At 39.8% G+C, this 27500-nt stretch overlaps 3 protein-coding genes across 3 annotated transcripts in view; all 3 read left to right on the top strand.

Annotated features, from left to right (window-relative positions):
- The window catches only part of LOC145469394 (UDP-glucuronosyltransferase 2A2-like), a 15910-nt gene extending 11774 nt beyond the window's left edge, over positions 1 to 4136 (top strand). The window contains exons 2-5 of the mRNA XM_081453098.1: positions 1155 to 1770; positions 2966 to 3175; positions 3280 to 3568; positions 3799 to 4136. Of these exons, the coding sequence (XP_081309224.1) occupies positions 1155 to 1770; positions 2966 to 3175; positions 3280 to 3568; positions 3799 to 4081 (1398 nt within the window). The 3' untranslated portion in view covers positions 4082 to 4136. The remainder of the gene's footprint in view (positions 1 to 1154; positions 1771 to 2965; positions 3176 to 3279; positions 3569 to 3798) is intronic.
- Positions 4137 to 7229: 3093 nt separating this feature from the next.
- Positions 7230 to 12543, top strand: LOC145469402 (protein O-linked-mannose beta-1,2-N-acetylglucosaminyltransferase 1-like). Its single transcript, XM_081453108.1, has 3 exons — positions 7230 to 7703; positions 8563 to 8856; positions 9409 to 12543. The coding sequence occupies exons 1-3, from the start codon at positions 7666 to 7668 to the stop codon at positions 9731 to 9733; spliced, it is 657 nt and encodes a 218-aa protein (XP_081309234.1). The 5' UTR covers positions 7230 to 7665; the 3' UTR covers positions 9734 to 12543.
- A 252-nt stretch (positions 12544 to 12795) lies between these two features.
- The window catches only part of LOC145469250 (uncharacterized), a 25952-nt gene continuing 11247 nt past the window's right edge, over positions 12796 to 27500 (top strand). Inside the window, exons 1-7 of the mRNA XM_081452938.1 lie at positions 12796 to 16463; positions 19372 to 19987; positions 21134 to 21343; positions 21448 to 21736; positions 21967 to 22246; positions 25888 to 25955; positions 26667 to 26960. Of these exons, the coding sequence (XP_081309064.1) occupies positions 16305 to 16463; positions 19372 to 19987; positions 21134 to 21343; positions 21448 to 21736; positions 21967 to 22246; positions 25888 to 25955; positions 26667 to 26960 (1916 nt within the window). The 5' untranslated portion in view covers positions 12796 to 16304. The remainder of the gene's footprint in view (positions 16464 to 19371; positions 19988 to 21133; positions 21344 to 21447; positions 21737 to 21966; positions 22247 to 25887; positions 25956 to 26666; positions 26961 to 27500) is intronic.

The following is a 27500-nucleotide window of genomic DNA, read 5'->3' as shown; positions in this document are numbered from 1 at the left end:
GCATCCCATTCAGGGGGAGTAGAATTACTCCTAGTTGCTTCGTCCTACAGAGACCGGGATATTTAGCTTGCGCCCGATGAGCCACTTGGTTCATAAGCAGACTTTACCCTTACTTCTCAAATAGGGTATCAAAGTTTTGGTCATGTCATTGAGGTCTTGACCATGGTAAGGGTTTTAGGAAGCAGGGAATCACACCCCTGGGTGTTAAGCTGGGACTGTCTCTTTCAAAAGGTGTCGTCAATTTGTGCTGAACCACAGTCTGGGACATACTTTAAAGTGGTACTATGATCAAATTTTTCCCCCTTGAGTTTTTAGGTGTATCACATAGAATTCCATGAAAGAATAAAAAGAACGTTTACCGTTTGCAAATATCTGCATTAGTTCCGGAGATATTTAAGCTTGAAAAATGTGTAAAATATGCAAATGAGATGACTGATGACATCATACACTCAAGCCAATTTTATCTCAAGTATATAAATAGAGCTATCTTGGTCATTTGAAGCGCAGACCATTGAAACTTGGTAGGCTAATAGCTCTACAGGAAACACACCTATGGCTATAAAAAATTATGTTCCCATGGCAACTAGCTCTTTTCCAGTCCCCACCCTTTTGATTTCAATATGTTAGTGATTTTCAGCTCACAAAACATTAAACGAGGCCACAAACTTGAGCTAACTTATTTATATGCTTGCCGAATCAAGCATATGAGGCACAATTTGCAAATATCAAAATGGAATGCCAAAGGTGGCCAGAAATGCCATTAATATTGAAGAGGTCTGGAACCCAGTATGTTGCCATGGTAACCAAACTGTTAAGCTCATATTGTGGACCACATTTAGTAGAATCTTACTGCAAAGAATCAAACATTTCTGATACAAATTGGCTGAGATATCTTTTTTCATCATATTTGATCAAAATTTGGTTGAGTGTATGACATCATCACTGGGCTAATTTGCATATTTTAAAAACTTGAATAACTCTGGAACGAAAAGAGATATTTGAATATAGCAAAAGCATTTTTCTTCTCACACAGGGTACTTGTTTCTATTTTAAAATGGATGCGATAGGAAAGATGCAATTTTTGTCATAGTACCACTTTAAGAAATGAAATGATAAATCTTTAATAAAATTCTTGTTGAATATTTATGTACTAGGTGGTTCTTGTAACGCCTTCCATGGCTAATGAGAAGGAATCGAGATCAGATGAAAATATTCCTCACAAGACGTACCAAGTACCATTTGACTTTGATTTCATTGAGGAATTTGTGGTAAAAACGGCAATTGAAGAGGGAATTTTTAGGTTATTGATCGACATGCATGAGCTGCAAAGTTTGGGATGTGAACAGTTGTTAAATAACACAGAACTACTTCAATCTCTGAGGAACTTTGACTTGATAGTAAATGAAGCTGCTTCTCCGTGTGCTGTGTTAGTTGCCGATCTTCTTGGTATTCCTTGGGTAGTAATATTGCCAGTATCTCCAAACATTCCAACGGTTGCATTTTTCCAGATACCACTTCCTGTGTCATATGTTCCATTACATATGACTGACTTAACTGGTAAAATGTCCTTTACAGATCGTCTTATGAATCTTGGAGCATATGTCGTTTCTTATTTGGGAACTTCTGTTTTGTTAGCAATATATTTGAGCCCCCTCAAGAGCAAGTACAACATTACGCCTGAGAGGAGCTACTTTGAAGCTCTTGGAAGTTTCGAACTGTTGATCATTGAAGCAGATTTTGCACTTGAGTATCCACAACCACTTCTGCCAGGTTTGCGTCATGTTTTGTTTTGTTCTAGAAAAATATCGTTCATGGCAATACATACAATATCTCTTTTATTCAAATCATAAATAGGGTAAAATATATAGTGTAGACATCGAAATGTACCTGAAGTCCATTCCTTGGGTATTTATTTGCTTTCTGTACCTGTCACCATTTTGAGTGGTGGGGAGCCCCAGGGTGGGGGGGGGGGCAGGGGAATTTTCCCATATATATGGCTATATAGGTACATGCACGGGATAGGGTGGGGTTTTTGACAATATAAATTGGATATCATTTCGGTAGCAAGTAAATTTTGCTCTTGGGAAAGTGAAAATAGAAGTTAAGTCCACTGGGCAAGTGAAATTAGCCTCAGGACTCTTGTGACTGTGAATGAAGATGTCAGCTTGCTAAATGATAATTTCCAGTCAGAAGCTATTTCAAGTAAGATTAGTTAACTATTGAGTTGAAAGCATGGATTAGTTAGGAATCCAAGCATACTTTGTTCACGTTTGTCCTCTGATTGGCATACTGGCTGCCACATCACCATGTAATATTTTAGTGGGGGCAAGTGAAACTGAAATTTACTAGTCCACTGGGCCAGAAGATTTCAAATTTTTTTTCCTTCCCTGGCATTGCGTTGCCAGTGTGATCCTAATTAGATAGGGTACCTGAATTGTATCAGCTAATGTTGCAGTGAGAAAAAAATCAGCCCAGCTGAATACAAAAAGCTCTTTTAAAACTGAAGTAATCTGTTAACCTCCATTGTTGAAGGAACAAAATAAAACTGACCCATTTGTGCTATTCTTAGTTTTTGTTTTCCTCTTGAATAGGGTGTCATTTTTGGTTTGTGCCTTATTACTACTAGGGTATCAGTTTTCATTTGCTTCATCCTTAAATTAAGGGTCAGGGCTTAAGACCCTTTGTGGCACACACCTATCCAAAATTTGTGGGAGTGCCTCTCCCCCCTCCCCCCCCCTGGGAGGACAGCATAACAATCATTGGTTAATCTAGCTACCCTTTCCTTGCCCAACATCATATACTCCTTTATGAATGGTAAGTATAGCATCTCTCTGTAACTGTAAGGAAATGTGATATAGTTCAGTAACTCTCACTCCATGTATCTTGTGTCCACACAAGGTACAGTTGAATCTAAATTTTCACAAAGCTTCTCCATTATGTTAACATGGGTGTATTTGATTTGCAGGTCATGTTATGGTTGGTCCCATTACTGCACAGTCTAAACCCAGCCCACTCGCCCCTGATTTAGTAGATTTTATCAACAGTGCAGGAGGGAATGGATTCATTATTGCTTCTTTTGGGTCTTATGCACAAACAGTTATTTCCAAGGCAAAGATTGACATCTTGGCCTCAGCTTTCGGAAAGTTGAAGCAGAAAGTAGTATGGAAGCTCAAAGGTAACCAGTTAACACTGTGATTTGCTTGCAAAGGCTATATTTTGTTTATATAATTATAGACATCATTTTGTTAAGAAAATCTCTTTTTCTTGTTTTGTGTAAAGGCTACATCCCTTCGGTTCTCAATGCCAATATCAAAGTAGTGTCATGGTTACCTCAGAATGATCTGTTGGCTCACAAGGATATCAAAGCTTTTGTCTCCCATGTGGGACAACACAGCCTCTATGAGTCAGCGTACCATGGTGTCCCTGTGGTGGCTTATCCTTTATTTGGAGATCAGCCTTCTAATGCTAAGAAAGCAGAGTACTTTGGACTTGGAATAGCTGTGGATCACCAAACTGTGAATGCCCAGCAACTGATAGAGGCAATAGAGAGTGTTGTCAGTGAACCAAGGTATTGATAGCTTTTGTTTAAGCTTTAAGCGTATAACTATCAAGTTTCGGAGATTTCCCTGCTAATGCCTGCAGCTCACAAAGATGCTCTCAAAACATTTGAGTGTCCTTAACTTCTCACAGTGAAATCATTTTCAAATATTTTAAAGTTACTGTATAATTTTTCAATGTAATAACTTAAACCAAATGCAAATAGCTGGTCAAACTGTTCTGTTCAAACCTCATTTCTAGATTTAAAACCAAAGCCATGCACATTTCTCAGCTGATGAGAGACAGTCGAAGGACCCCGTTGGAGAAAACTGGTGACTGGATAGAGTATGTACTCAGACATGGTGGAGCCCGGCACCTCAGAGCTCAAGTGTTTAACATGCCTTGGTATCAGTACTACTTACTTGACGTCATAGCTCTTCTTGTTGCTTTGGTGACATTGGTTGTCATGGTGATAAGATTGGCATGTAGATGCATATATCAAGTGTGCTGTCGACAGAGCAACAACAAAACTAAGAAGGAGTGAACTGTTTTTAGTTCAAAATTTTTAGAAAATGTATGACTCATTCATTTGTGTCGTATCATTTCAGCCATCTTAAGCATTTTTATCTTCAAGTTGCTGAGAGAAATTTTTGAAAATTGAGCAACTGAACTGAGCAACTGGAGCTTACCATGTGAAAATGTCGGGGATGCTTGTTGTCTCGCTTAGGGGCATAAATTAGGGATTCTGGTCTCACGTATGGTGATTGGGACAAAAGCCACTAGCCCTCAAGGTGATTCATCTTCACCCAGATTGGTCTCCTTTATGCGTTTAATTCAATTTCTCCAACGATCATCCACAAACTTTTCACATAGGAGTTCCTCCAAACCATCAGGCTTTTTTTGCTCTAGCTATTTAGCTTTTCTTGTTGCTGCAGTGATATTGGTGTCATGGTGATACGATTGACATTTAGATGTTTTCGACGTGTGTGTTGCAGACAGAATACTGAGTAACAACAAAACTAAGATGGAGTGAGCTATTTTAAGTTGAATTATTTGTTATTTAGGACTGTAGACCTCATTATCTTGTTATTCATAAACCACGATGTAATCAGCAGAATCAGGGAAAACAAAACCGGAGCTAATAGTTTATTCAAAGTAAAGTTTCGATGTAGGTAGTAGATATATGTATAAAATTTTAGATTAGATAGATTTTTTTCCATTTTTCTGTCCTCGATAAGCTCTGCTATAAAGCTTAATACTTTGGAACCCCGCCTTACAGTCAGCTCGTTAATACGGTCACCTTGTTATTACAGCCACTTCTTTTGTCCTGGCGAAACACCCATACATTTTCTTATAAGAAAACCCCATTTTTAGTGTGGCCACCCCGTCAATAAGGCCAACGGCCACATTCTGAAATCCTAACCTGTATAATATTTTCTAATTGTACCCCGTTTGCACGGCCACTCAAACTAGTTATGATCATCATTTGATTGTCAAAGGATGGACGTTCTGTTTCATCTTCAGACAACTGTGAAGACAGTTTTGCATTTCTGGCAGAAGGGACGTCGGCCATTACTTTGGAAACAATGTCTGTCAAAATATTTGCTTTGTAAACATTAGCACATACGTCAGCAGCGTACACTCATGGGCAAGTAGTAGACGCTGAATTAACAAATCAGAGCGCACGCTTTGCTTTAGTTATGTTATAAACTGTATGTAGTAATTGATGTTTCAATTTTTGAACAATTATTGGATGAGGTTTTTGTGATATCCAGAATAATCAAGGTCGAGGTAGGGATTACCAGCCGAAGCCGAAGGATGAGGCTGATAATCCTTACCGAGACCTTGATTATTCTGGATATCACAAAACCCAATCTAATAATTGTTTTATCATACATTGAATGAAAAAAATGGAAATCATGTTTTAGCTTCTTCACTGACGGCAAGCAACACAAAGCGCACAAACTTGACATGATTATTGTATAATCTGCAGAGATGACGTCACAGGCGCTGATTTCGAAAATTCACTGTACGCTTTCCGCCAATCAGAAAAGAGATAGTGAGTTCAATGTGTAGTAATAAGAATTATCTGTACAATGTATTCCGGATGCTTATCATATAGAGAGCAGTTGTTAAGAAGTGCAATTGTGATATATCTGTTTTAAGACGCTACTCAATTTGGACCAGTCATGATATTTGACCCTATTCATTCTGGTTATCTAACTGGAATAGCAGAGCCATACCACTATTAGAACAACGTGGTGGTCCGGCTTTCCGTCCCAAGTTCAGGATGCATGAGTTCGGCCATTTGGCCAACGACGAGGTGATGGATTATGTGGACATTTCAGTGCGATCTAAACAAAGGGATGGTAAGAAAAGGCGCGAAAATTTGCCGCGTGATTACTCGATTTAAATCAGGCCGCAGAAAAGTCGCCTTTTTGAGCCCTGAAAAATACCACTTAAAACGGAATAGACTTGATTACCAGCCGCTGTTCAGGAAAGGAGCCCGCACCAGTTGACCGGACTCGAGAGACCTGCGGGAATTGAACCTGAAAATAGAGTGTTTCTTATATCATTATTTCTTCGAGTGCACCCTTAAAGATACTTTGACGGCTTAAAATGGCGGGGTTTCGTCATCAACACCCTATGTGAGACCAGAATCCTTGATTTATACTCCTAAGCGATACGAAAACCATCCCCGACCTTTTCATACGGAAATTCCATCCCAGGAGGTTAAGTAACGCTTGATTTAAAGAATGGCCAAATCAAACAATCAAATCTTGTTTTCCTCGTCATTTCTTAGGAAGTTGTCGTTACTTTTTCACGTAAATAACAAACTCAGACTTTAAAATGAATTGCCTCTCACAACCAACGTGTTTTCCAGTTCAAACAGCACAAACCGTTCTGAATTCACTCAGATATAACGGAAAGTGAAATCAATTCCAAAGAGCCTTCTACTTCGGTACAGATATCTAACCAGACAAACGGACCTTGAAATACATCACTTTTAGCTCGTAGAGATAAACGATCTGGTAAAATAAAACCGGAGGCTTTTAAATTTGTATTGCACAGTGTACAAGGAAAAGCCCTGAAACTCCGAAACTTCCCTGAATGAATCCCTCTGTAATGAAGGTCTCCAGAAAAGGGGTGGGAGGGTACAGTGTTCCCTTGATCCCTTGAAAAGTTTACTCTTTCCCCCTTGTTCCCTATTAATAAATTCTATGGCTCCTTAACTTTTTCTGTCAAAGTTCCCGTAATAGTGAGATATCTCTTGTTCCCTCGAATTAATCCCCAAAATATTCCTTGTTCCCTTGAAATAAATGATCATGCTCCCTCGTTCCTCAAAATTCCTGGGAGGCCCTCCTCCTAAATGAATCGCTTTGTGATCACAGCTATATGGGGGATTTCTTTGCTGCTTCCTTTGAAGATCTTTTTAAGACGCTTTTTCTCTTGTTTTTCAGCACTACAAGAAATCTATTATTGATTCATTTGACCAGCATCCCGATGCTAACTTCTTATTACTTCTGGAGGAAGATCTCGATGTGTCCGTAGATATTCTCAGCTACTTCAAACAGCTTTTGCCGGTCTACGAAAACGACGAAAGTGTCTACTGTATATCAGCTTGGAACGATCAGGTAAGAATGAAACCGGTTTGACTGGATCTTAAACCTGCTTGTACAGTCGTCTTTTTTTCATGCTTAGTGTCGTTCGGCACTCAAGGGACGAATGAGACTGGACCCGACAAATCCATAGTGACGACATAACTTTACTTTACCTGCGCGTCAAAGTCAATAAATAGGTCCGCAGTGCGTACACGTCATTATTTTTTGAAGTTGTAAACACTATGCTATTGTATGTGACATAGTTTACGTGACCATGGTGTGAGTAATTTATATACAATAGGCCGACGAGGCGTATATGTGGCTACTGCGCCTTTGTAACCATCATGAGGATTTCCCCGTTCAGTTGCTGAAGGAAGTAATTAAAAGGCCAGAGATGATGCCACAATAAATGACCAGGTAGTTTGACCTGCTAATGCAATATAGAGGATACAGTGATCTGTTGTTAATCCTGGACCTGTACTAATTTGCACTTCAGGGTTATGATCATGTCTGTAATGACCCCGCCATGATGTACAGAGTAGAGACCATGCCAGGTTTAGGATGGTAAGTACGCATGTGCTTCCATCAGCTTTCATCAGTTGTAACCTTATATTCATTAGAGTCCTATTCTAGCAAGTTTTTATTGTATGGCGGCGTAAGCTTGACCATGGATGGGATGCTAGTCCATCACAGAAGATCTCCCCGCATTTTTACAAGTTGTTCCAAAAAGTGTCTGGTACTCATTTCTAATACAAGGTAGTTTTGACGCGCTGCTTGTGACAGTGAAATTTCTGTTACACACAGAGGGTGACACATAAAACTTAGGTTATTACAAATACAGTATGCCTGTAAGGCGCAGATCTAAGTTAAATGGTGACCGATCTCTAAAACAACGAGTGCCGAGGACTCAAACTTCTAGAGGGGGCCCTTGGGAGGTACTTCCACATATAAGCTGTATGGGTATGTGCCCTGTGAAGGGGATGGTTTTCGGCAGTTTAGTCTGGGGTAGGGTGTAGAAATTAGACAGTTTCGCAGGGTATAATTTACCAGGAAAGTGGCCAGTGTATAAATAACTTAGTCTAGAACTAAGAAACTAGAAATTAAAACTCAAAAGTGACTTTGTAAGATATTTGCAAGTTACTGCATGGAAAATAACTAGTCTGGGATGGAGTAGGGGCTTTTGGTATCTAGTCTAGAATGGGGTTGCAAAATCAAGCTGATTATGGTCTAGGATAGGATAAGGGTTTCCCAGCGGTACACCCTCATGCTTCCCGAGGTTATGGTTTGGATTTTAACTTCCTAAAGTGCCTTTTCCTGGGTTTCTGAGATATTCTGAAAAATCTGACTGATTTCCGTAAAACGGTAGAAACCGGTACGGATCCGCGCCTGGCCTGCAAAAAATTTATTGTTTGAATTCTTTCAGGGTGTTGAGTCGCAAGCTGTTTAAAAATGAACAAGAGGCGAAATGGCCGAAACCAGACGAATTTATCGACTGGGACATTTGGATGAGGGCGTCATTCAACAGAAAGGGACGCAAATGTATTATACCGAATATCTCTCGTACTTATCACTTTGGAGGCAAGGGGCTCAATGTCGGTGGTGTTATGCAAGCCCTCTACTTTGAGAAACACACCCTCAACGCAGAACCGCACGTTAAACTGGACGTGGAAAAGATGTACAAAGACAACTACGAGAAGGAAATCGAGAACCTTCTTAGGTGAGTCGAGAGGGAGTGGAAAACAGAGTAGCGCGCTAGAGCGTCTGGGATTGTGTTAGTAGAGAGCAAGTTGGCGTATGGTTGGTTAGGGTACACAATTTCACTTTTGAGGGGGGGCTTTTGGTAGTATAATATGTGAGTCTATATGCCTAGGGCTCTGTCCACACTGGAGAAATTTAAAAACACAATAGTCGCCGGTCATTTTGGATTTATTTTTTTAGGAAAACTCGATCAGGGAAATCATATGATTAACGTGACGCCATCGTTTACTAAAAGCTTCTTTTTAAATGTTTTCCGTCCACATTAAAACGCAAAGCCGGCGTTTTCAAATTCTTCTGGTTTGAAGAATGATTTTGAAAGTTCCGTTTTTGTGACGGATTAGTGTGGGTGGTAGGCCTAACCGTAGAGATAAAGCTGCGTTTTCAAATTTCTCCGGCGTAGTGTGGACGCGCTGCCTAAGTCCCTACTATAAGCTCATAAAATTGCTTCAATATACTAAATGGTTTCCTTGCCACAGTAATGATTGTTGTACACCTCTGTTCTCTTTAATAGCAAAGCCACAATATTGGATGTCTCTCAGATCTCTTGCTTAAAGATAAAAGACTTAATTCCTGACACGCAGGATGGATTGTTCGTGTTCTATATTAGAATGGATGCGATTGCTGATTTCATTACTTGGAAATACTTAGCAACCTGCCTGCGCATGTGGGATTTGGATGCCAGGGGATTCCACAACGGCATGTGGAGATTTTGGCTCAAGAAAAATCACGTGATAGTAGTAGGGTGTCCGGCATCAAAGTACTGCACTCACAAACCAGAGAATTTAGAACCTCTTTATATTCCAGAGACGGTTAAAAGACCAATGGACGACGAATGAGTCCCGACCTTGGTTTTTAGTTTTACTTTAATTTGGGTTCAATGTCTTTCAGAATAAATGCAAAGAAAATCTAAGAGATCAATGAAATCTCCACGCGAGAAAACAATGTGATTTTCCAAGCTAGAAGGCGGCCTTCCCCTTTGGAAACAGTATCTTATGAAATTTGAAAAACAACGAAAAATTCCCTCTTGTAGTAAACGTACGTAAACCGAATGCAAGCCTACGAACAAAAAAATATACATTTTTTTTCCTCCTGTAGAGATTGTTCCGTATTTTGTCGTTGAAGTATTTTCACTGAAATTTGATGACAGTGCAAGTCGAGTGTTTTACCAACAACCGCGAAAAACAATAGTAAACTTGGTAGACAACTGACTACGTCATTCTACTTACGTAACTTCACGTGCGACAGAGACACACATAAATGCGGCTTGTCACAGCTACCTGGCGGTCGCTTAGTAGACTCTGCCAACACACACAGACCAGCTATGAGAAAATGGCAAAACTGATCGTGAATAAAAAGCGAGCAAAACATTTGTTGCAGATTCCTGTTCAGGCAAAAGGTCGCTGTAGCAGTGCATCCGACATCCCTGAGGATTCACCAAAAGAGACAACACCTCAGATTCCCCAACGACCATGGAGCGAATCTCATCTGACAGAGGCGAACGCACAGAGTAAGGCTACATTGAGTCGCCGAGGCTATTTCCAAACGTTATGCAACTTGAACGAGCGCTTCAACGACTTTGGCAGTACCCGGAGGCTGACGGAACAAGCCAAGGATTTGTCCGAGGAAGAAATACGGTCCCAGGGGATAGACGTCTTCAAACCACTGGATTCCTATGAAATCTTGTTCGGCAAAATGAAGATTACTAACAACGAAACTTCAAGTGAGCATTGTGACGGACAGTAACTGTCACCTCATAGAAATCGTGAGCGAATAATAATGTTTTTGTTAGTAGAATTCTGGCTAAAATTTCCTTTTAATGATAATTTCCAATTATTTCTCCACGTTGTATTAAATTTCAAGCCTTCGAAAAGTCGCGCAGAGTGACTTGAAATCATTTGCAGTTGTATACGCGCGCATCAGTTTTTCAACAATTTTGATATTTTAACGTCAACAAGCCGTAAATGCCCTTTTTCAATCTTCTCAGGAAATTAATTATCCATTTGTTTCTAAAATTTATTCTGAAACTTCGGAAAAACGAGAAAACGTCGCCATTTCGTGGACGACCTGAGACACTGCACTCTTTTCAATAATAGTGCAGGGTAGCTTAGCCAATCAGATTTTAGCATGCATTCGCATTAGTATAATGAGTAGAATTCTGATAAGAGTTCTTAAGCTTACCGAAAATGCTGTATAACAAATACTATGAAATACTTTGTACGTAAAACACTTATATAATGTGTATGAACTTGCTCGAAAAACAGTAAAATTTCTGTCTTCTCATAACGAGAGTTCTAACTGGGAAACGCTGAATTGACCAAAAGGTAATATCCATGCAGGTCAAATGTAAAGCCTGTTTTCACTCTGTCGATCTGAAAATTCCGTTGGTTCAAACATTGCTGTTCTCGCCAGTCAAGGCTGCAAGAGCTTAGCTTATGCATGTCTTAAGTGCTACACTGATTGAACTATTTACTGTGATACGATTATGAAAGACAAGACCGGTTAGGTGCAAATTTACTAACAAAATCCAAACCCTTGAATATCAGGGGTTTGCTTTTCCTTGTGCACACAAATGTTTCACTGAATGAGGTCAGGGGCAGATTCAGGATTTTTCTTTGGAGGGGTGCACCATTAAGGAATGGCGCAACCGACTGGTGAAGTAAACAGATTTTAAAAGCGAATATGAAGAAGAAGGCTCCATCTCAGGCGGGGGAAAGGGGGGGTGTAGGGGGAGGTAAGCATCCCCTGCACCCTCCCCCTAGATCCGCCCCTGGAGGTAATGACTGAATTAGCGGTGAGAAAATTACTGACTGTGTACTTTGTCTTTTTGTTAAGTGACTGATTGTTGGAAATTATTAACTGGAGAAATTATCAAATGGACGTTGCGTAGCCGAGTGGTTAGGGTTCAAGCTGTTTCAAGCACGTCTAGCTCTGTTCAGGGACCAGTGATCGATCGCAAATAACGTACATATTATCAGAACTATTGCTGCAATCAATGACGCAAATTGGCAATTAGCAAAGGTGAAAATGACGCCACAACCTAATTATGGGCGATGAAAACACTAATTAATTTCTCATTAGTGTCAAGGATTGTGAAATTGAAATCGCTTAACCCTAACTAATGACGGAAGAAGTTAATTAGCGCTGATGAAAACAACCATTAGTTTCTTGTTTGTGTCGGGGTTTGTGTGATTGGAATCAATTTACTTTTATGACGCAATAACTTAATTAGCGGTGATGTAAAGCAGTAATTAGTTTCTCGCTAGTGGTGTTGATTACGTGAATGAAACAACTTAACTTTAACTAATGACGCAATTGATTAATTAGTGGATAAGAAAACGCTAATTACTTTATGTGTATGGCCAAGTCACCAATTATCTGACTAAAATCATGATCATTCAAGAACTGTGATTTTACCCAATGACGCAATAACTTCTCTCGGTCAAAACAACGCAGCTTAGTTTTTCGTTAGTCTCGATCGAGAGATTAAATATTGGTATACTGAGATTGAAACAGCTTCAATTAGACTAATTACGAACCAACTTAATTTATGGTTACAAAACGCTGATTATTTTATCTGATAGATGTTTTCGATAACTCGATTGTAGGAAATTATGTAACAACTATGGTTTCACATTGATGACGCAGAAACTTAATTAGCGGTGAAGAAAACACTAATTAGCTTATCTGTGTTGTTAAGTAACTCTATGTCGGCAGTTTTATGACTGCGAAGGTTTTACTAAATGACGCAATAACTTAATTAGCGATGAAGAAAGCGCTAATTACATCATTTGTTGTGTTGAGTAACTTGTTATCGAAAATTATTCCATTGCTATCGTTTCACATGACGCAAAAACTTATTTAGCGGTGACGGAGACACTAATTAGTTTAATTAACTGCAGCGATCAATTTTTGAGTTATTTTTTTGTAAAAAAATACCTCTTAGTCGGCGCGTCGGGTATGTTATGGACGGGTCAATGGGTGAGTGAGTGAGTGAGTGAGTGAGTGAGTGAGTGAGAGATGTATGTATGTCACACCAATCAGATTGGATCTACTATAAACAGCCAATCAAATTTCTTATTGTAAAGGTAAATGGTATGTGAGAAGATTTGATCCCGATAGAGTTCAGAACGGCCGTATTCATTCTTTTATGAAAGAGGAGGAAGTATTCATATATTGGGTTTACTTCGACATTTTCTGTGGGTTAGGCTGAGGATTTTAGTTAATGAACGAGATGAACCTTGAGGTGTGAAACTGTTCGTGAGTTAGTAGTATGCAAATGCAACGAGATATTTTTATTTTTAGTTACAAAGGTAACTTGATACTTTTGTTTTTCACAAGGAGTAAATTCAATTAGAGGTCACGAATCGTCGCGTCTAATTCTTAGGACATGTTTTAGAGGGTACGAGACTTTAGATTTGAAACAGTTCTAACGTTTACAATAGTAAGTGCGGGTAACGATTGTTTTGTTCTTGTTGCATGCAAATATAACAAGATATTTTTGTTTTTTAGCTACAAAGTGTAATTTGACACTCTTGTTTTTCACGAATCGTCACCACTCTTTCCCACGAGATGTTTGCTATCTTTAGTAAAAAATGGTAACTTAACACTTTTGTTTTTTATATGGGAGTAAATTCAATTAGAGCTGACAAGTTATCGGCTATTGTTTCCAGGATATTAAACAAAAAAGAAGCTTTCATTTCTGGAAGGTTTTTACATCTCTGCAGTAGCAGTTTAATAGTTTAATTTGATGACATTCATTTCAGTCCGATATTTTTAAAGGTAAAAAGTATGAAAACTGTTCAAATGTTCTTTGAAGACTGCGTGGCACCAAGTTAAAGTGCAATTTAATTAAATCAGACTTTCAACGTGTCAGAGGTTTTTTTCTCTTTCTTTCTATTTTCGGTGAAGTTGTGTTGTGTTGTGTTGTGTTGTGTAAAAAGGTAAACTTACGACTCGTATAAAATGCGAAAAAGTCTCTAAATTAAGTTGAGTATTTTTGAGCAAAAATTCCTCTTGGGGGTTGGAAGGGTTATGTGATCGGTGAGTGAGGGAGTTATGCATGTGCGTGTGTCACACCAATCACAGTGCGGGTTGTATCAAAGAACGGATCAAATTGCCTGTTAGAAAATAATATGGTATCTACATTAATCTGGAGACGTGTCAGATTACTGTAGTTTGTTCAGTCAAACAATTTATGGCTTACTATTTAGCGATCTTACCATGACCGATGTAACATCGCAACCAAAAAAACCTTGTCAAATTAACCAAATCATTACTGTACCATGAATGCTTCTATCTCCAACACTTCACACAAAAAAATAACTCTTGCACGCCTTGCGTGCCTATGTTTAATGATTGTCGGAAATGTTTTGATAATTACGGTTTTACCTTATGACGCAATAACCTATTTAGCGGTGAGAATAACACCAATTAGTTTCTTGTTAACGTTGAATTACTAATTATTGGTAATAATGTGATTGAAATCGCTTTACTTAATGACGCAATAACGCAATTAACGGTGAAGTAAACATCAATTAGTTTGCCTTGAAAGTTGAGCAACTCATTGGCGGAAATTAAGTGATTACTACTGTTTCACTTAATGATGTAATGACGTCATAATCGCTAATTATCACTAATTATCGGACGCTACGTGACTACGTGATTACTATCATAATCAAAGCTATAACAAAATTCTCGAACGTGATTGGCTATAAGCAGCCCGATTTGAGCATTAATTGGACAGTGTACGTATCATGCTTGTAATAGGACAGTAGGCTTCATTTTGCGCGTGCTGTTGTGGTGCACTTCGTTGAGTAAACTACTGTGTTTATCAGCATTCATAACGACGTTTAATCGTTCAGTGATCAATCGATGGTTTGTTCGTTTCTCGAATTTTGTCGTAGTTTTGATTAATTGGTAACAGGACATCTGTCGTCCAATTCAGTCAGTAATCATACTCGTGATTAACAAATCGGACTCCCGCTTCGCGGTCGTCCGATTTTGTTAATCACTCGTATGATTACAGACCGAATTGGACTCCACTCAGTCCTATTACCATTATTAACTGTATTAGTGGTTAATTGGCTTGTCGTTTCTGCTGAATAACGTGTTGCGATGAATGTCATGGTTTAAAAGTCAAACGAACAATAATTTAGACATTTTTTTCATTGTGTCGAATGTGTTCATAAAAGTAAAATAAACATATTCTGAAGTTTCAAACGAATCGGGAGAAGCATTTCGGAGATACTGGAATGTTAAAATCACTGTTTTTTATCCTTCATAATAGCCTGCGAACAGGCTCCCAGTCAGGACGGCTCACCGGGAGTTCGGGCTCATCGGGAGCCTGTTCGCAGACTTGTACCTTCATAATCGTAGAGCTCACCATTGGTGAGCTCAAGAAATGCGGGATATTTGAATCTGTTTTGGTTTCAAGTTCACAGTTACCCTGGGTACCAGAAGGTTTTTTTTTTCGCGCGGCAGACGGAAATACTTCGTTTCGCTTCGGCGCCGAAACCGCGCAAGAAAAACCTCTGGCACCCACGGTAGTTCACGGTGAAATTCAGACGAAAAACAATCAAAATCCAAAGTTAGCACTTTCAAGTTCACCCAGGACCCAAAACTTAAAAGAGAATGGCTTATAAAAAGGAAAAGAGAATGCTTTACGCCCTCGAAGCATTCGCGCGTTTGTGCAGAACACTTTACCAAGACAGCTTCGATCAAAATATTGCGGTAAGGAGTTTGTTGGGACCTCGCCGACTTCAACTCAAGAAAGACGCGGTACTAACGATTTTAAACTTCACTAGCCGGCGATTGGACAAAAAAAAAAAACAAAAAAAAAAAACGACGAAATAAACTTTATGCTGATACAGAGGACTGGTACGTGTTTTAACAATGAACTGAATAACGAAATATCATCGACAGGAAATTAGCATCTTTATTGTTATTATAATGCATGCATCTATTATTTATATGTATAATTATTAATTCTAAACACAATACGATAACCATTTTTACAGCTACCAGTTTCGCTGGTTCTTTTTGACCGATTCAAACATTTGTTACTAACATTTGTTACTAACTTCAACGACTGCAAAAATACTGTGACATCGCATCCACCAGAATGAAGTCTTGTCGCAAATATTCGTCAAACTCCGCCGAGCAATGGCAAATATTTAATTTCCACGACGAGTCACAAAATGTTTCTATCACACACCAAAAACACTATATCACTCCGTAAATAACCAATTCGTCGTAAAATTACAACTCAATATAAAGAAGTTCCAAAGCCAGCATAAACATTTTCAAGTTGCTTGATGTCGAGATCCACCCCAGGGCCTACGATGACGTCAGTTTGAAAATTCGTTGCACGCTGCGGGACTGCATGAGCAAACAAAAACAAAGCAACTGATGAAAGAAATGGCGCCCTTGTTACTTGTTGTTGTTTCGCTTGTGACGGTGAACTCTGCTTTGGCGGCCAGAATTGCAGGTTTTACCGAATTGCCTTCGGGATCTCACTATTTCGTGGTGAAGAAAACAATGGAAGAGTTATCGTCACGGGGACATGAGGTTTGTAAGCCGGCATTTTTAATTCTTCACTTTTCGCTCGCTAAGATCACGTAAGGTGCTTGAGGTACACAATGCTCTCCATTTCGAAGTTTTCTGACCACTGATCCGTTGTAGTATATGTATATGTTATTTGCCGGCTGGGAGGTCCGTATAGTGAAAAACTGTGACCGAGGTCGTGAAAATGCTGCGGCCGAGGGCAGCATTTTCAAGCCCGAGGTCACCGTTTTTCACTATACGGACCGACCCTAAGGGCTGGTTCACACTTTGACATAAGCATAAGCATAAGCATAAACATAAACATAAGAAAAATATGTGTGAACCGGGGTTACATGAGCATAAGCATAAGCATAAGCATAAGGAATGGAACTTTTTCCATTTTCTTATGCTTATGCTGGTGCTTATGTTGTGAATACTTGAGTGTGAACCGGGCATACATAAGCATAAACGTAAGCATAAAGAGTTTTCGTGTCAGCTGAATACACAAAAATAAAATCCAGGCCCGCTCTGTCAGAATCTGTCAGCTGAAAACATGGCGACGCAGGTGAACGAAAAGTTGGCGAAATCTGTCCGCAATTATCCTTCATGGTTTGTACGACAAAAAATCGGCAGACTTTAATTCTTGTACAAGGTTATAATAATCGCCTTGTGTCTTTCTTCTCGTAAAAATGTCTCTTATCCAGACCTTTCTCCGTTTTCTTTGTCTTTGTCTTTGCATAAGCAATCTTCTTCGATTTCTACGGCTTAACAGTAGCAACAATCCAATTCCTACTTCGTTATCCGCCATCTTTGATTCCCGAGAGGTGAACTGCGCCTGCGCAATAGCCATCCTTATGCTTATGCTTATGCAACCCCGGTTCACGCTATTTTTCTTATGCTTATGTTTATGCTTATGCTTCTGCTTATGTCAAAGTGTGAACCAGCCTAAGCCGGCAAATAACATGTTTATTTTTTTTTCCTGCAGTAAATTGGTTTTACAGATTACAAATGGGTTTGTTTACGCAGCTCTTGTCATTGAATCGGCTAGCCCGCCGTCTACTAACCATTTGTAAAAAATCTTGGCAACGAGCGAGTAACTCAGATAGTAGACAAAGAAAGATTTATTAAAGAACAGATTTTTTTCGAACTACTTTATGTTACTTGCATTTATTTCACCAGTTAAGTTCCTCAAAATTGTTTTTGCGGTGTGAAATTTCGAGCGAAGTTTGAAGTTTTACTACAAAAACAATTTCTGTCAGTCGTTGCTTTTAAAATCGCTTGAAATATGACTTTTCTACTGTAAATGGAAACGCAAAAAGCTGGGCAATTCGTTAAGTGTATTCCACAGAAATTCTCCTAAATACAGCAACGATCAGAGAGGTAAACTCGACTGAAATTGACTCAAATTTGACGGCGAGAGAAACACAGGATTACTCGCCATTACCGCGCCAAGCTACAAACAACCAAGCAAACTCTCACAGCTTCAAAACACTCAATTGAATTTACTTACAGTGACTTTCCTTGCCATTTTAAAGTGAACAGATATAAACTTGCGTTGACTAATCGTCGATGGATGTGTAAAAAAGGCAAAAGATTGACGATTACCGCTAACTTTTAGGAGCGAAATTTGAGCAGCGGGGAAAAAAAATCTAGCCCCCTTAAATCTGCCTCTGAAATTACCTTGAGTTCTGAGGTTTTGGTTCCAAATAGACATGACCTTCAAAGAAGTTGACAATCCGGCCTGTGGGCCGTATCGTAAAAAGCTGGACCGGTCACGTGCGTATGATTAGCCAATCAAATTCGAGGATTTAGGAATCCGGCCCGCTCAGATGCTTGAGAAAAAAATAAAAGTTGTTCTCAGTTATCAATGTAAAGTTCTTTTCCCTGGCCGATCAATATGTTTTCGCTCTTTGTACCTGTAGCTGAGACGTTCTAGCTAAGACGTCATCAAATTCCAAAATTAAAAATTTAAGTGCGGATTCAGGATTTTTCAAGGGGGCATGGGGGGTGGCATGATGTGTGATGAGTCTCTGAGTGACGCTTGCGAGTTGAAAAATTGGCTCTCACATCACACGAGACACTTCTAATTTGCACCCAGCTGAAAATTTGAACAATTCTAACCAAGACCTCATCAAATTTTAGAGGCGGATACAGGATTTTTCAAAATTTTTCCTCCTTCGAAGAGGGTGTGCCTAGCCACCCAATCTAGCCCCCTTAAATCTGTCTCTGAAATTACCTTGAGTTCTGAGGTTTTAATTCCAAATAGATACAAGACCTTCAAAGAACTTGACATTTTTCAACGTTTAAGCTCCACTGGGGTCTTCATTTTGTACTGGTCCCATTTACATGGTTTTGGGTACCTGAGACACCCCCCCCCCCCCACCCCCAAGTTACCCTGGGAGAGTTAACTTTTCACTGTTGTTGAAAAGTCAAACCGTTTATATGAATGCCCCTGAGTTGTCTTGGGGGAGGAGCAAGACAACTTGTGTTTACCCTCACAGTACCTCTCTCCACTAAGGTGTACAAATGGGGACCGACAAACTTAATGCTGGGGGTAACCCTGGGATGGACTAGCATCCCATTCAAGGGGAGTAGAATTACTCCTAATTGCTTCGTCCTACAGAGACCGGGATATTTAGCTTGTGCCTGATGAGCCACTTGTCTCATATGCAGACTTTACCCTTACTTCCTAAATAGGGTATCAAATTTTTGGTCATGTCATTGAGGTCTTGACCATGGTAAGGGTTTTAGGAAGCAGGCCACACACCACCACCCAATTTTTCTGGGAGTCACACCCCTGGGTGTTAAGCTGGGACTGTCTCTTTCAAAAGGTGTCGTCAATTTGTGCTGAACCACAGTCTGGGACATACTTTAAGAAATGGAAATGATAATTTTCTTGTAATAAAATTCTTGTTGAATATTTATGTACTAGGTGGTTCTTGTAACGCCTTCCATGGCCAATGAGAAGGAATCAAGATCAGATGAAAAGATTCTTCACAAGACGTACCAAGTACCATTTGACCCTAATGTCATTGAGGAATTTGTAGTAAAAACGGCAATTGAAGAGGGAATTTTGAGGTTATTTATCAACCTGTATGAGCTGCAAAGCGACATATGTGAACACTTGTTAAATAACACAGAACTACTTCAATCTCTGAGGAACTTTGACTTGATAGTAAATGAAGCTGCTTCTCCATGTGCTGTGTTAGTTGCCGATCTTCTTGGTATTCCTTGGGTAGTAATATTGCCACTTTCTCCAAACTTTCCATCAGCTCCATTTTTCCAGATACCACTTCCTGTGTCATATGTTCCATTACACATGACTGACTTAACTGGTAAAATGTCCTTTACAGATCGTCTTATGAATCTTGGAGCGTATGTCTTTTCTTATTTGGGAACTTCTGCTTTGTTAGCAATATATTTGAGCCCCCTCAAGAGACAGTACAACATTATGCCTGAGAGAAGCTACTATGAAGCTCTTGGAAATTTTGAACTGTTGATCATTGAAGCAGATTTTGCACTTGAGTATCCACAACCACTTCTGCCAGGTTTGCGTCATGTTTTGTTTTGTTCTAGAAAAATATTGTTCATGGCAATACATTCAATATCTCTTTTATTCAAATCGTAAATAGAGTAAAATATATAGTGCAGACATCGAAATGTACCTGAAGTCCATTCCTTGGGTATTTATTTGCTTTCTGTACCTGTCACCATTTTGAGTGGCGGGGAGCCCCAGTGTGGGGTGGGGGGGCTATATAGGTACATGCACGGAATAGGGTGGGGTTTTTGACAATATAACTTGGATAGCAAGTAAATTTTGCCCTTGCGCAAGTGAAAATAGAAGTTAAGGGGGCAAGTGAAATTAGCCTCAGAACTCTTGTGACTGTGAATGAAGATGTCAGCTTGCTACATGAACATTTCCAGTCAGAAGCTACTTCAAGTAAGATTAGTTAACCATTGAGTTGAAAGCATGGATTAGTTAGGAATCCGAGCATACTTTGTTCATGTTTGTCCTCTGATTGCCATACTGGCTGCCACATCAGCATGTAATATTTTAGTGGGGGTAAGTGAAACTGAAATTTACTAGTGCACTGGGCCAGTAGATTTCAATTTTTTTCCCATCCCTGGCATTGTGTTGCCAGTATGATCCTAATTAGATAGGGTACCTGAATTGTATCAGCTAAAGTTGCAGTGCGTAAAAAATGAGTCCAGCTCAATACAAAAAGCTCTTTTAAAACTAAAGTAATCCGTTAACCTCCATTGTTGAAGGAGCAAAATAAAACTGACCCATTTGTGCTATTCTTAGTTTTTGTTTTCCTCTTGAATAGGGTGTCATTTTTGGTTTTTGCCTCATTACTACTAGGGTATCAATTTTCATTTCCTTCATCCTTAAATTAAGGGTCAGGGCTTGAGACCCTTTACGACACACACGTATCCAAAATTTATGGGAGTACCTCCTCCCCCCCTGGGAGTACAGCATAACAATCACTAGTTAATCTAGCTACCCATTCCTTGCCCAACATCATATACTCCCTTATGAATGGTAAGTATAGCATCTCTCTGTAACTGTAAGTAAATATGACATAGTTCATTAACTCTCACTCCATGTATCTTGTGTCCACACAAGGTACAGTTGAATCTAAATTTTCACAAAGCTTCTCCATTATGTTAACATGGGTGTATTTGATTTGCAGGTCATGTTATGGTTGGTCCCATTACTGCACAGTCTAAACCCAGCCCACTGCCCCCTGATTTAGTAGATTTTATCAACAGTGCAGGAGGGAATGGATTCATTATTGCTTCTTTTGGGTCTTATGCACAAACAGTTATTTCCAAGGCAAAGATTGACATCTTGGCCTCAGCTTTCGGAAAGTTGAAGCAGAAAGTAGTATGGAAGCTCAAAGGTAACTAGTTAACACTGTGATTTGCTTGCGAAGGCTATATTTTGTTTATATAATTATAGACATCATTTTGTTAAGAAAATCTCCTTTTCTCGTTTTGTGTAAAGGCTATATCCCTTCAGTTCTCAATGCCAATATCAAAGTGGTGTCATGGTTACCTCAGAATGATCTGTTGGCTCACAAGGACATCAAGGCTTTTGTCTCCCATGTGGGACACCACAGTCTCTATGAGTCAGCGTACCATGGTGTCCCTGTGGTGGCTATTCCCTTATTTGGAGATCAGCCTTCTAACGCTAAGAAAGCAGAGTATTTTGGACTTGGAATAGCTGTGGATCACCAAACTGTGAATGCCCAGCAACTGATAGAGGCAATAGAGAGTGTTGTCAATGAACCAAGGTATTGATAGCTTTTGTTTAAGCTTTAAGCGTATAACTATCAAGTTTCGGAGATTTCCCTGCTAACGCCTGCAGCTCACAAGGATGCTCTTAAAACATTTGAGTGTCCCTAACTTCTCACAGTGGAATCATTTTCAAATATTTTAAAGTTACTGTGTAATTTTTCAATGTAATAACTTAAACCAAATGCAAATAGCTGGTCAAACTGTTCTGTTCAAACCTCATTTCTAGATTTAAAACCAAAGCCATGCACATTTCTCAGCTGATGAGAGACAGTCGAAGGACCCCGTTGGAGAAAACTGGTGACTGGATAGAGTATGTACTCAGACATGGTGGAGCCCGGCACCTCAGAGCTCAAGTGTTTAACACGCCTTGGTATCAGTACTACTTACTTGACGTCATGGCTCTGCTTGTTGCTTTGGTGACATTGGTTGTCATGGTGATAAGATTGGCATGTAGATGCATATATCGAGTCTGCTGTCGACAGACCAACAACAAAACTAAGAAGGAGTGAACTGTTTTTAGTTCAAAATTTTTAGAAAATGTATGACTCATTCATTTGTGTCATATCATTTCAGCCATCTTAAGCATTTTTGTCTTCAAGTTGCTGAGTGAAATTTTTGAAAATTGAGCAACTGAACTGAGCAACTGCAGCTTACCATGTGAAAATGTCGGGGATGCTTGTCATCTCGCTTAGGGGCATAAATTAGGGATTCTGGTCTCACGTATGGTGATTGGGACAAAAGCCACTAGCCCTCAAGGTGATTCATCTTCACCCAGATTGGTCTCCTTTATGCGTTTAATTCAATTTCTCCAACGATCATCCACAAACTTTTCACATAGGAGTTCCTCCAAACCATCAGGCTTTTTTTGCTCAAGCTATTTAGCTTTTCTTGTTGCTGCAGTGATATTGGTGTCATGGTGATACGATTGACATTTAGATGTTTGTGACGTGTGTGTTGCTGACAGAATACCGAGTAACAACAAAACTAAGATCGATGGAGTGAGCTATTTTAAGTTGAATTATTTGTTATTTAGGACTGTAGACCTCATTACCTTGTTATTCATAAACCACGATGTAATCAGCAGAATCAGGGAAAACAAAACCGGAACTAATAGTTTATTCAAAGTAAAGTTTCGATGTATGTAGTAGATATATGTATAAAATTTTAGATTAGATAGATTTTTTCCATTTTTCTGTCCTTGATAAGCTCTGCTATAAAGCTTAATACTTTGGAAGCCAGCTTTACAGTCAGCTCGTTAATACGGTCACCTTGTTATTACAGCCACTTCTTTTGTCCCGGCGAAACGCCCATATATTTTCTTATAAGAGAACCCCATTTTTAGTGCGGCCACCCCGTCAATACGGCCAACAGTCACATTCTGAAATCCTAACCTGTATAATATTTTCTAATTATACCCCGTTTACACGGCCACTTAAATCAGTTATGATCATCATTCCATTGTCAAAGGATGGTCACTTTCTATTTCATCTTCAGACAACTGTGAAGACAGTTTTGCATTTCTGGCAGAAGGGACGTCGGCCATTACTTTGGAAACAATGTCTGTCAAAATATTTGCTTTGTAAACATTAGCACACACGTCAGCAGCGTACACCCATGGGCAAATAGTAGACGTTGAATTAACCAATTAGAGCGCATGCTTTGCTTGAGTTGTGAGTTTAATAAACGATTTATCTTTATCTTTATCTCTTTATCTAGTTATGTTATAAACTGTGTATAGTGATTGATGTTTCAATTTTTAAACAATTATTGGATGAGGTTTTTGTGATATCCAGAATAATCAAGGTCGAGGTAGGGGTTACCAGCCGAAGCCGAAGGATGAGACTGATAACCCTTACTGAGACCTTGATTATTCTGGATATCACAAAACCCAATCTAATAAGTGTTTTATTATACATTGAATGAAAAAAATGGAAGTCACGTTTTAGCTTCTTCACTGGCGGCAAGCAACACAAAGCGAAAAAACTTGACATGATTACCCATTACCTTGAGTGTCCTTGACATGATTATTGTATAATCTGCAGAGATGACGTCACAGGCGCTGATTTCGAAAATTTACTGTACGCTTTCCGCCAATCAGAAAAGAGATAGTGAGTTCAATGTGTAGTAATAAGAATTATCTGTACAATGTATTCCGGATGCTTATCATAGAGAGCATGCAGTTGTTAAGAGGTGCAATTGTGATATATCTGTTTTAAGGCGTTACTCAATTTGGACGAGTCATGATATTTGACCCTATTCATTCTGGTTATCTAACTGGAATAGCAGAGCCATACCACCTATTAGAACAACGTGGTGGTCCGTCTTTCCGTCCCAAGTTCAGGATGCATGAGTTCGGCCATTTTGCCAACGACGAGGCGATGGATTATGCGGACATTTCAGTGCGATCTAAACAAAGAGATGGTAAGAAAGGGCGCGAAAATTTGCCGCGCGATTACTCGATTTAAATCAGGGCACAGAAAAGTCCCCTTTTTGAGCCCTGAAAAATACCACTTAAAACGGAATAGACTTGATTACCAGCCGCTGTTCAGGAAAGGAGCCCGCACCAGTTGACCGGACTCGAGAGACCTGCGGGAATTGAACCTGAAAATAGAGTGTTTCTTATATCATTATTTCTTCGAGTGCACCCTTAAAGATACTTTAACAGCTTAAAATGGCGGCGTTTCGTCATCAACACCCTATGTGAGACCAGAATCCTTGATTTATACTCCTAAGCGATATCACAACCATCCCCGACCTTTTCATACGGAAGTCCCATCCCAGGAGGTTAAGTAACGCTTGATTTAAAGAATGACCAAATCAAACAATCAAATCTTGTTTTCCTCGTCATTTCTTAGGAAGTTGTCGTTACTTTTTCACGTAAATAACAAACCCAGACTTTATAATGAATTGCCTCTCACAGCCAACGTGTTTTCCAGTTAAAACAGCACAAGTCGTTCTGAATTCACTCAGATATAACGGAAAGTGAAATCAATTCGAAAGAGCCTTCTACTTCGGTGCAGATATCTAACGAGACAAACTGACCTTGAAATACATCACTTTTAGCTCGTAGAGATAAACGATCTGGTAAAATAAAACCGGAGGCTTTTAAATTTGTATTGCACAGTGTACAAGGAAAAGCTCCGAAACACCCCTGAATGAATCCCTCTGTAATGAAGGTCTCCCGAAAGGGGCTGGGGGCAGGGGGGGGGGGGGGTACAGTGTTCCCTTGATCTTTGAAAAGTTTACTCTTTCCCCCTTGTTCCCTATTAATAAATTCTATGGCTTCCTAACTTTTTGTGTTAAAGTTCCCTTAAGAGTGAGATATCTGTTGTTCCCTCGAATTAATCCCCGAAATATTCCTTGTTCCGTTGAAATAAATGATCATGCTCCCTCGTTCCTCAAAACCCCTGGGAGGCCCTCCTCCTAAATTAATGGTTCTGTAATCACAGCTATTTGGGGGATTTCTTAGCTGCTTCCTTTGAAGATCTTTTTCAGATGCTTTTTTTCTTGTTTTTGAGCACTACAAGAAATCTATTATTGATTCATTTGACCAGCATCCCGATGCTAACTTCTTATTACTTCTGGAGGAAGATCTCGATGTGTCCGTAGATATTCTCAGCTACTTCAAACAGCTTTTGCCAGTCTATGAAAACGACGAAAGTGTCTACTGTATATCAGCTTGGAACGATCATGAAACCGGTTTGACTGGATCTTAAACCTGCTTGTACAGTCGTCTTTTTTTCATGCTTAGTGTCGCTCGGCGCTCAAGGGACGAATGAGACTGGACCCGACAAATCCATAGTGATGACGTAACTTTACTTTACCTCCGCGTCAAAGTCAATAAATAGGTCCGCAGTGCGTACACGTCATTATCTTTTGAAGTGGTAAACACTATGCTATTGTACGTAACATAGTTTACGCGACCATAGTGTGAGTAATTGTTATACAATAGGTCGACGAGGCGTATATGTGGCTACTGCGCCTTTGTAACCATCATGAGTATTTCCCCGTTCAGTTGCTGAAGGAAGTAATTAAAAGGTCAGAGACGATGTCACAATAAATGACCAGGTAGTTTGACCTGCTAATTCAATATAGAGGATTCAGTGATCTGTTGTTAATCCTGGACCTGTACTTATTTGCACTTCAGGGTTATGATCATGTCTGTAATGACCCCGCCATGATGTACAGAGTAGACACTATGCCAGGTTTAGGATGGTAAGTACGCATGCGCGTCCATCAGCATTCATCAGTTGTAACCTTATCTTCATTAGAGTCCGATTCTAGCAAGTGTTTATTGCATGGTGGCGTAAGGGGGACAATAGATGGGATCCTAGTCCATCACAGAAGGTCTCCCAGCGTTTTCACAAGTTGTTCCAAAAAATGTCCGCTACTCATTTATTTGAGGCACTGCTTGTCAGAGTGAAATTTTTGTTATTCATAGCGGGTGACACATAAAACTTAGGTTATTACAAATTCATTATACCTGCTAGGGGCGGATCTAAGTTACATGGTGGCTAATTTCCGAAACAACAAGTGCCTAGGGCGCAAGCTTCTAGAGGGATCCGGGGTGATGCTCCCTCAGGAAATGTTTTAGATTTTAACTCCCTTAAGTCCCCTTTAGTTCCTGGGTTTCTGAGATATTCTGAAAAATCTGAGTGATTTCCGTAACACGGTGGAAACCGGTAGGGATAATTAAGCCAGAAAGTCGTAGCAAAATCTCAAACCTTATGATTACAGAGCTGTTTTATTCATATATCCTTAATATAAGCAGAGGATCCCTTCATAAAAGAAGTTTCAGGAGTGTACACCTCTCTGTTGGTAGATACAGGTTAACTAAAAATGGCTTTGCGCACGCGAAAGGTTTCCGGGGCTTTCGAGAAACGGGGTCCCTGGTCTGCAAATGATTTATTGTCTGAATTCTTTCAGGGTGTTGAGTCGCAAGCTGTTTAAAAATGAACTAGAGGCGAAATGGCCGAAACCAGATGAATTTATTGACTGGGACATGTGGATGAGAGCTTCATTCAACAGAAAGGGTCGCGAATGTATTATACCAGATATCTCTTGTACTTATCACTTTGGAGGCAAGGGGCTCAATGTCGGTGATGTTATGCAAGCCATCTACTTTGAGAAACAAACCCTTAACACAGACCCGCACGTTAAACTGGACGTGGAAAAGATGTACAAAGACAACTACGAGAAGGAAATCGAAAACCTTCTTAGGTGAGTCGAGAGGGAGTGGAAAACAGAGTAGCGCACTAGATTGTTTGGGATTGTTTTAGTAGTGTCTAAGTTGGCGTATGGTGGGTTAGTGGTAGACCATGTGACCTTTGAGGTGTGTGGGTGACATGGTCGGTTCACTTCACTTAGCTTCTTTGTGCCTCGTGGCACATAAGGCCTCCACAGAATGCCTCCAATTTTCTCTGTTGGCTGCAGCAGCTCTTGCCTCATCCCATGTACGCCATCCTGCGCTGTTCCTCTCTCTCTCAACTGTTCTTCGCCAGGTGGTCTTAGGCCTTCCTCTCTTCCTTTTTCCTTCAGGTGTCCATGATAGGGCTATGTTGGTATGGCTGTTTCTGTTTTGTCGTAGGATATGCCCCATCATCCTAACATGGCCGGTACAGGCACAATTTTTTTCAACCGTTTTACGCACTAGGAAACATTTTTTCGGGACGTGTGTTTGCATGTGTTTTTCTTTCGAGCAGTGGTCTTGTGCATCAGTTGTTTTCTTTGGTACAAGAATGCTTGCAAGCTATTAAATTC

Source organism: Orbicella franksi, chromosome 15 (genome assembly GCF_964199315.1).
Source record: "Orbicella franksi chromosome 15, jaOrbFran1.1, whole genome shotgun sequence".
In the NCBI taxonomy this organism is placed as follows: domain Eukaryota; kingdom Metazoa; phylum Cnidaria; class Anthozoa; order Scleractinia; family Merulinidae; genus Orbicella; species Orbicella franksi.
Note: the sequence above shows the minus strand (reverse complement) of the source record. Positions and strands in the feature narration are given on the sequence as shown.

Excerpts from the sequence above, each read along its gene's own strand:
- LOC145469402 (XM_081453108.1), top strand. The coding sequence starts at position 7,666 with ATGATGTACAGAGTAGAGACCATGCCAGGTTTAGGATG. Across the intron at positions 7,704-8,562 it reads ACCATGCCAGGTTTAGGATG|GGTGTTGAGTCGCAAGCTGT; the intron begins GTAAGTACGCAT and ends GAATTCTTTCAG. Across the intron at positions 8,857-9,408 it reads GAAATCGAGAACCTTCTTAG|CAAAGCCACAATATTGGATG; the intron begins GTGAGTCGAGAG and ends TCTCTTTAATAG.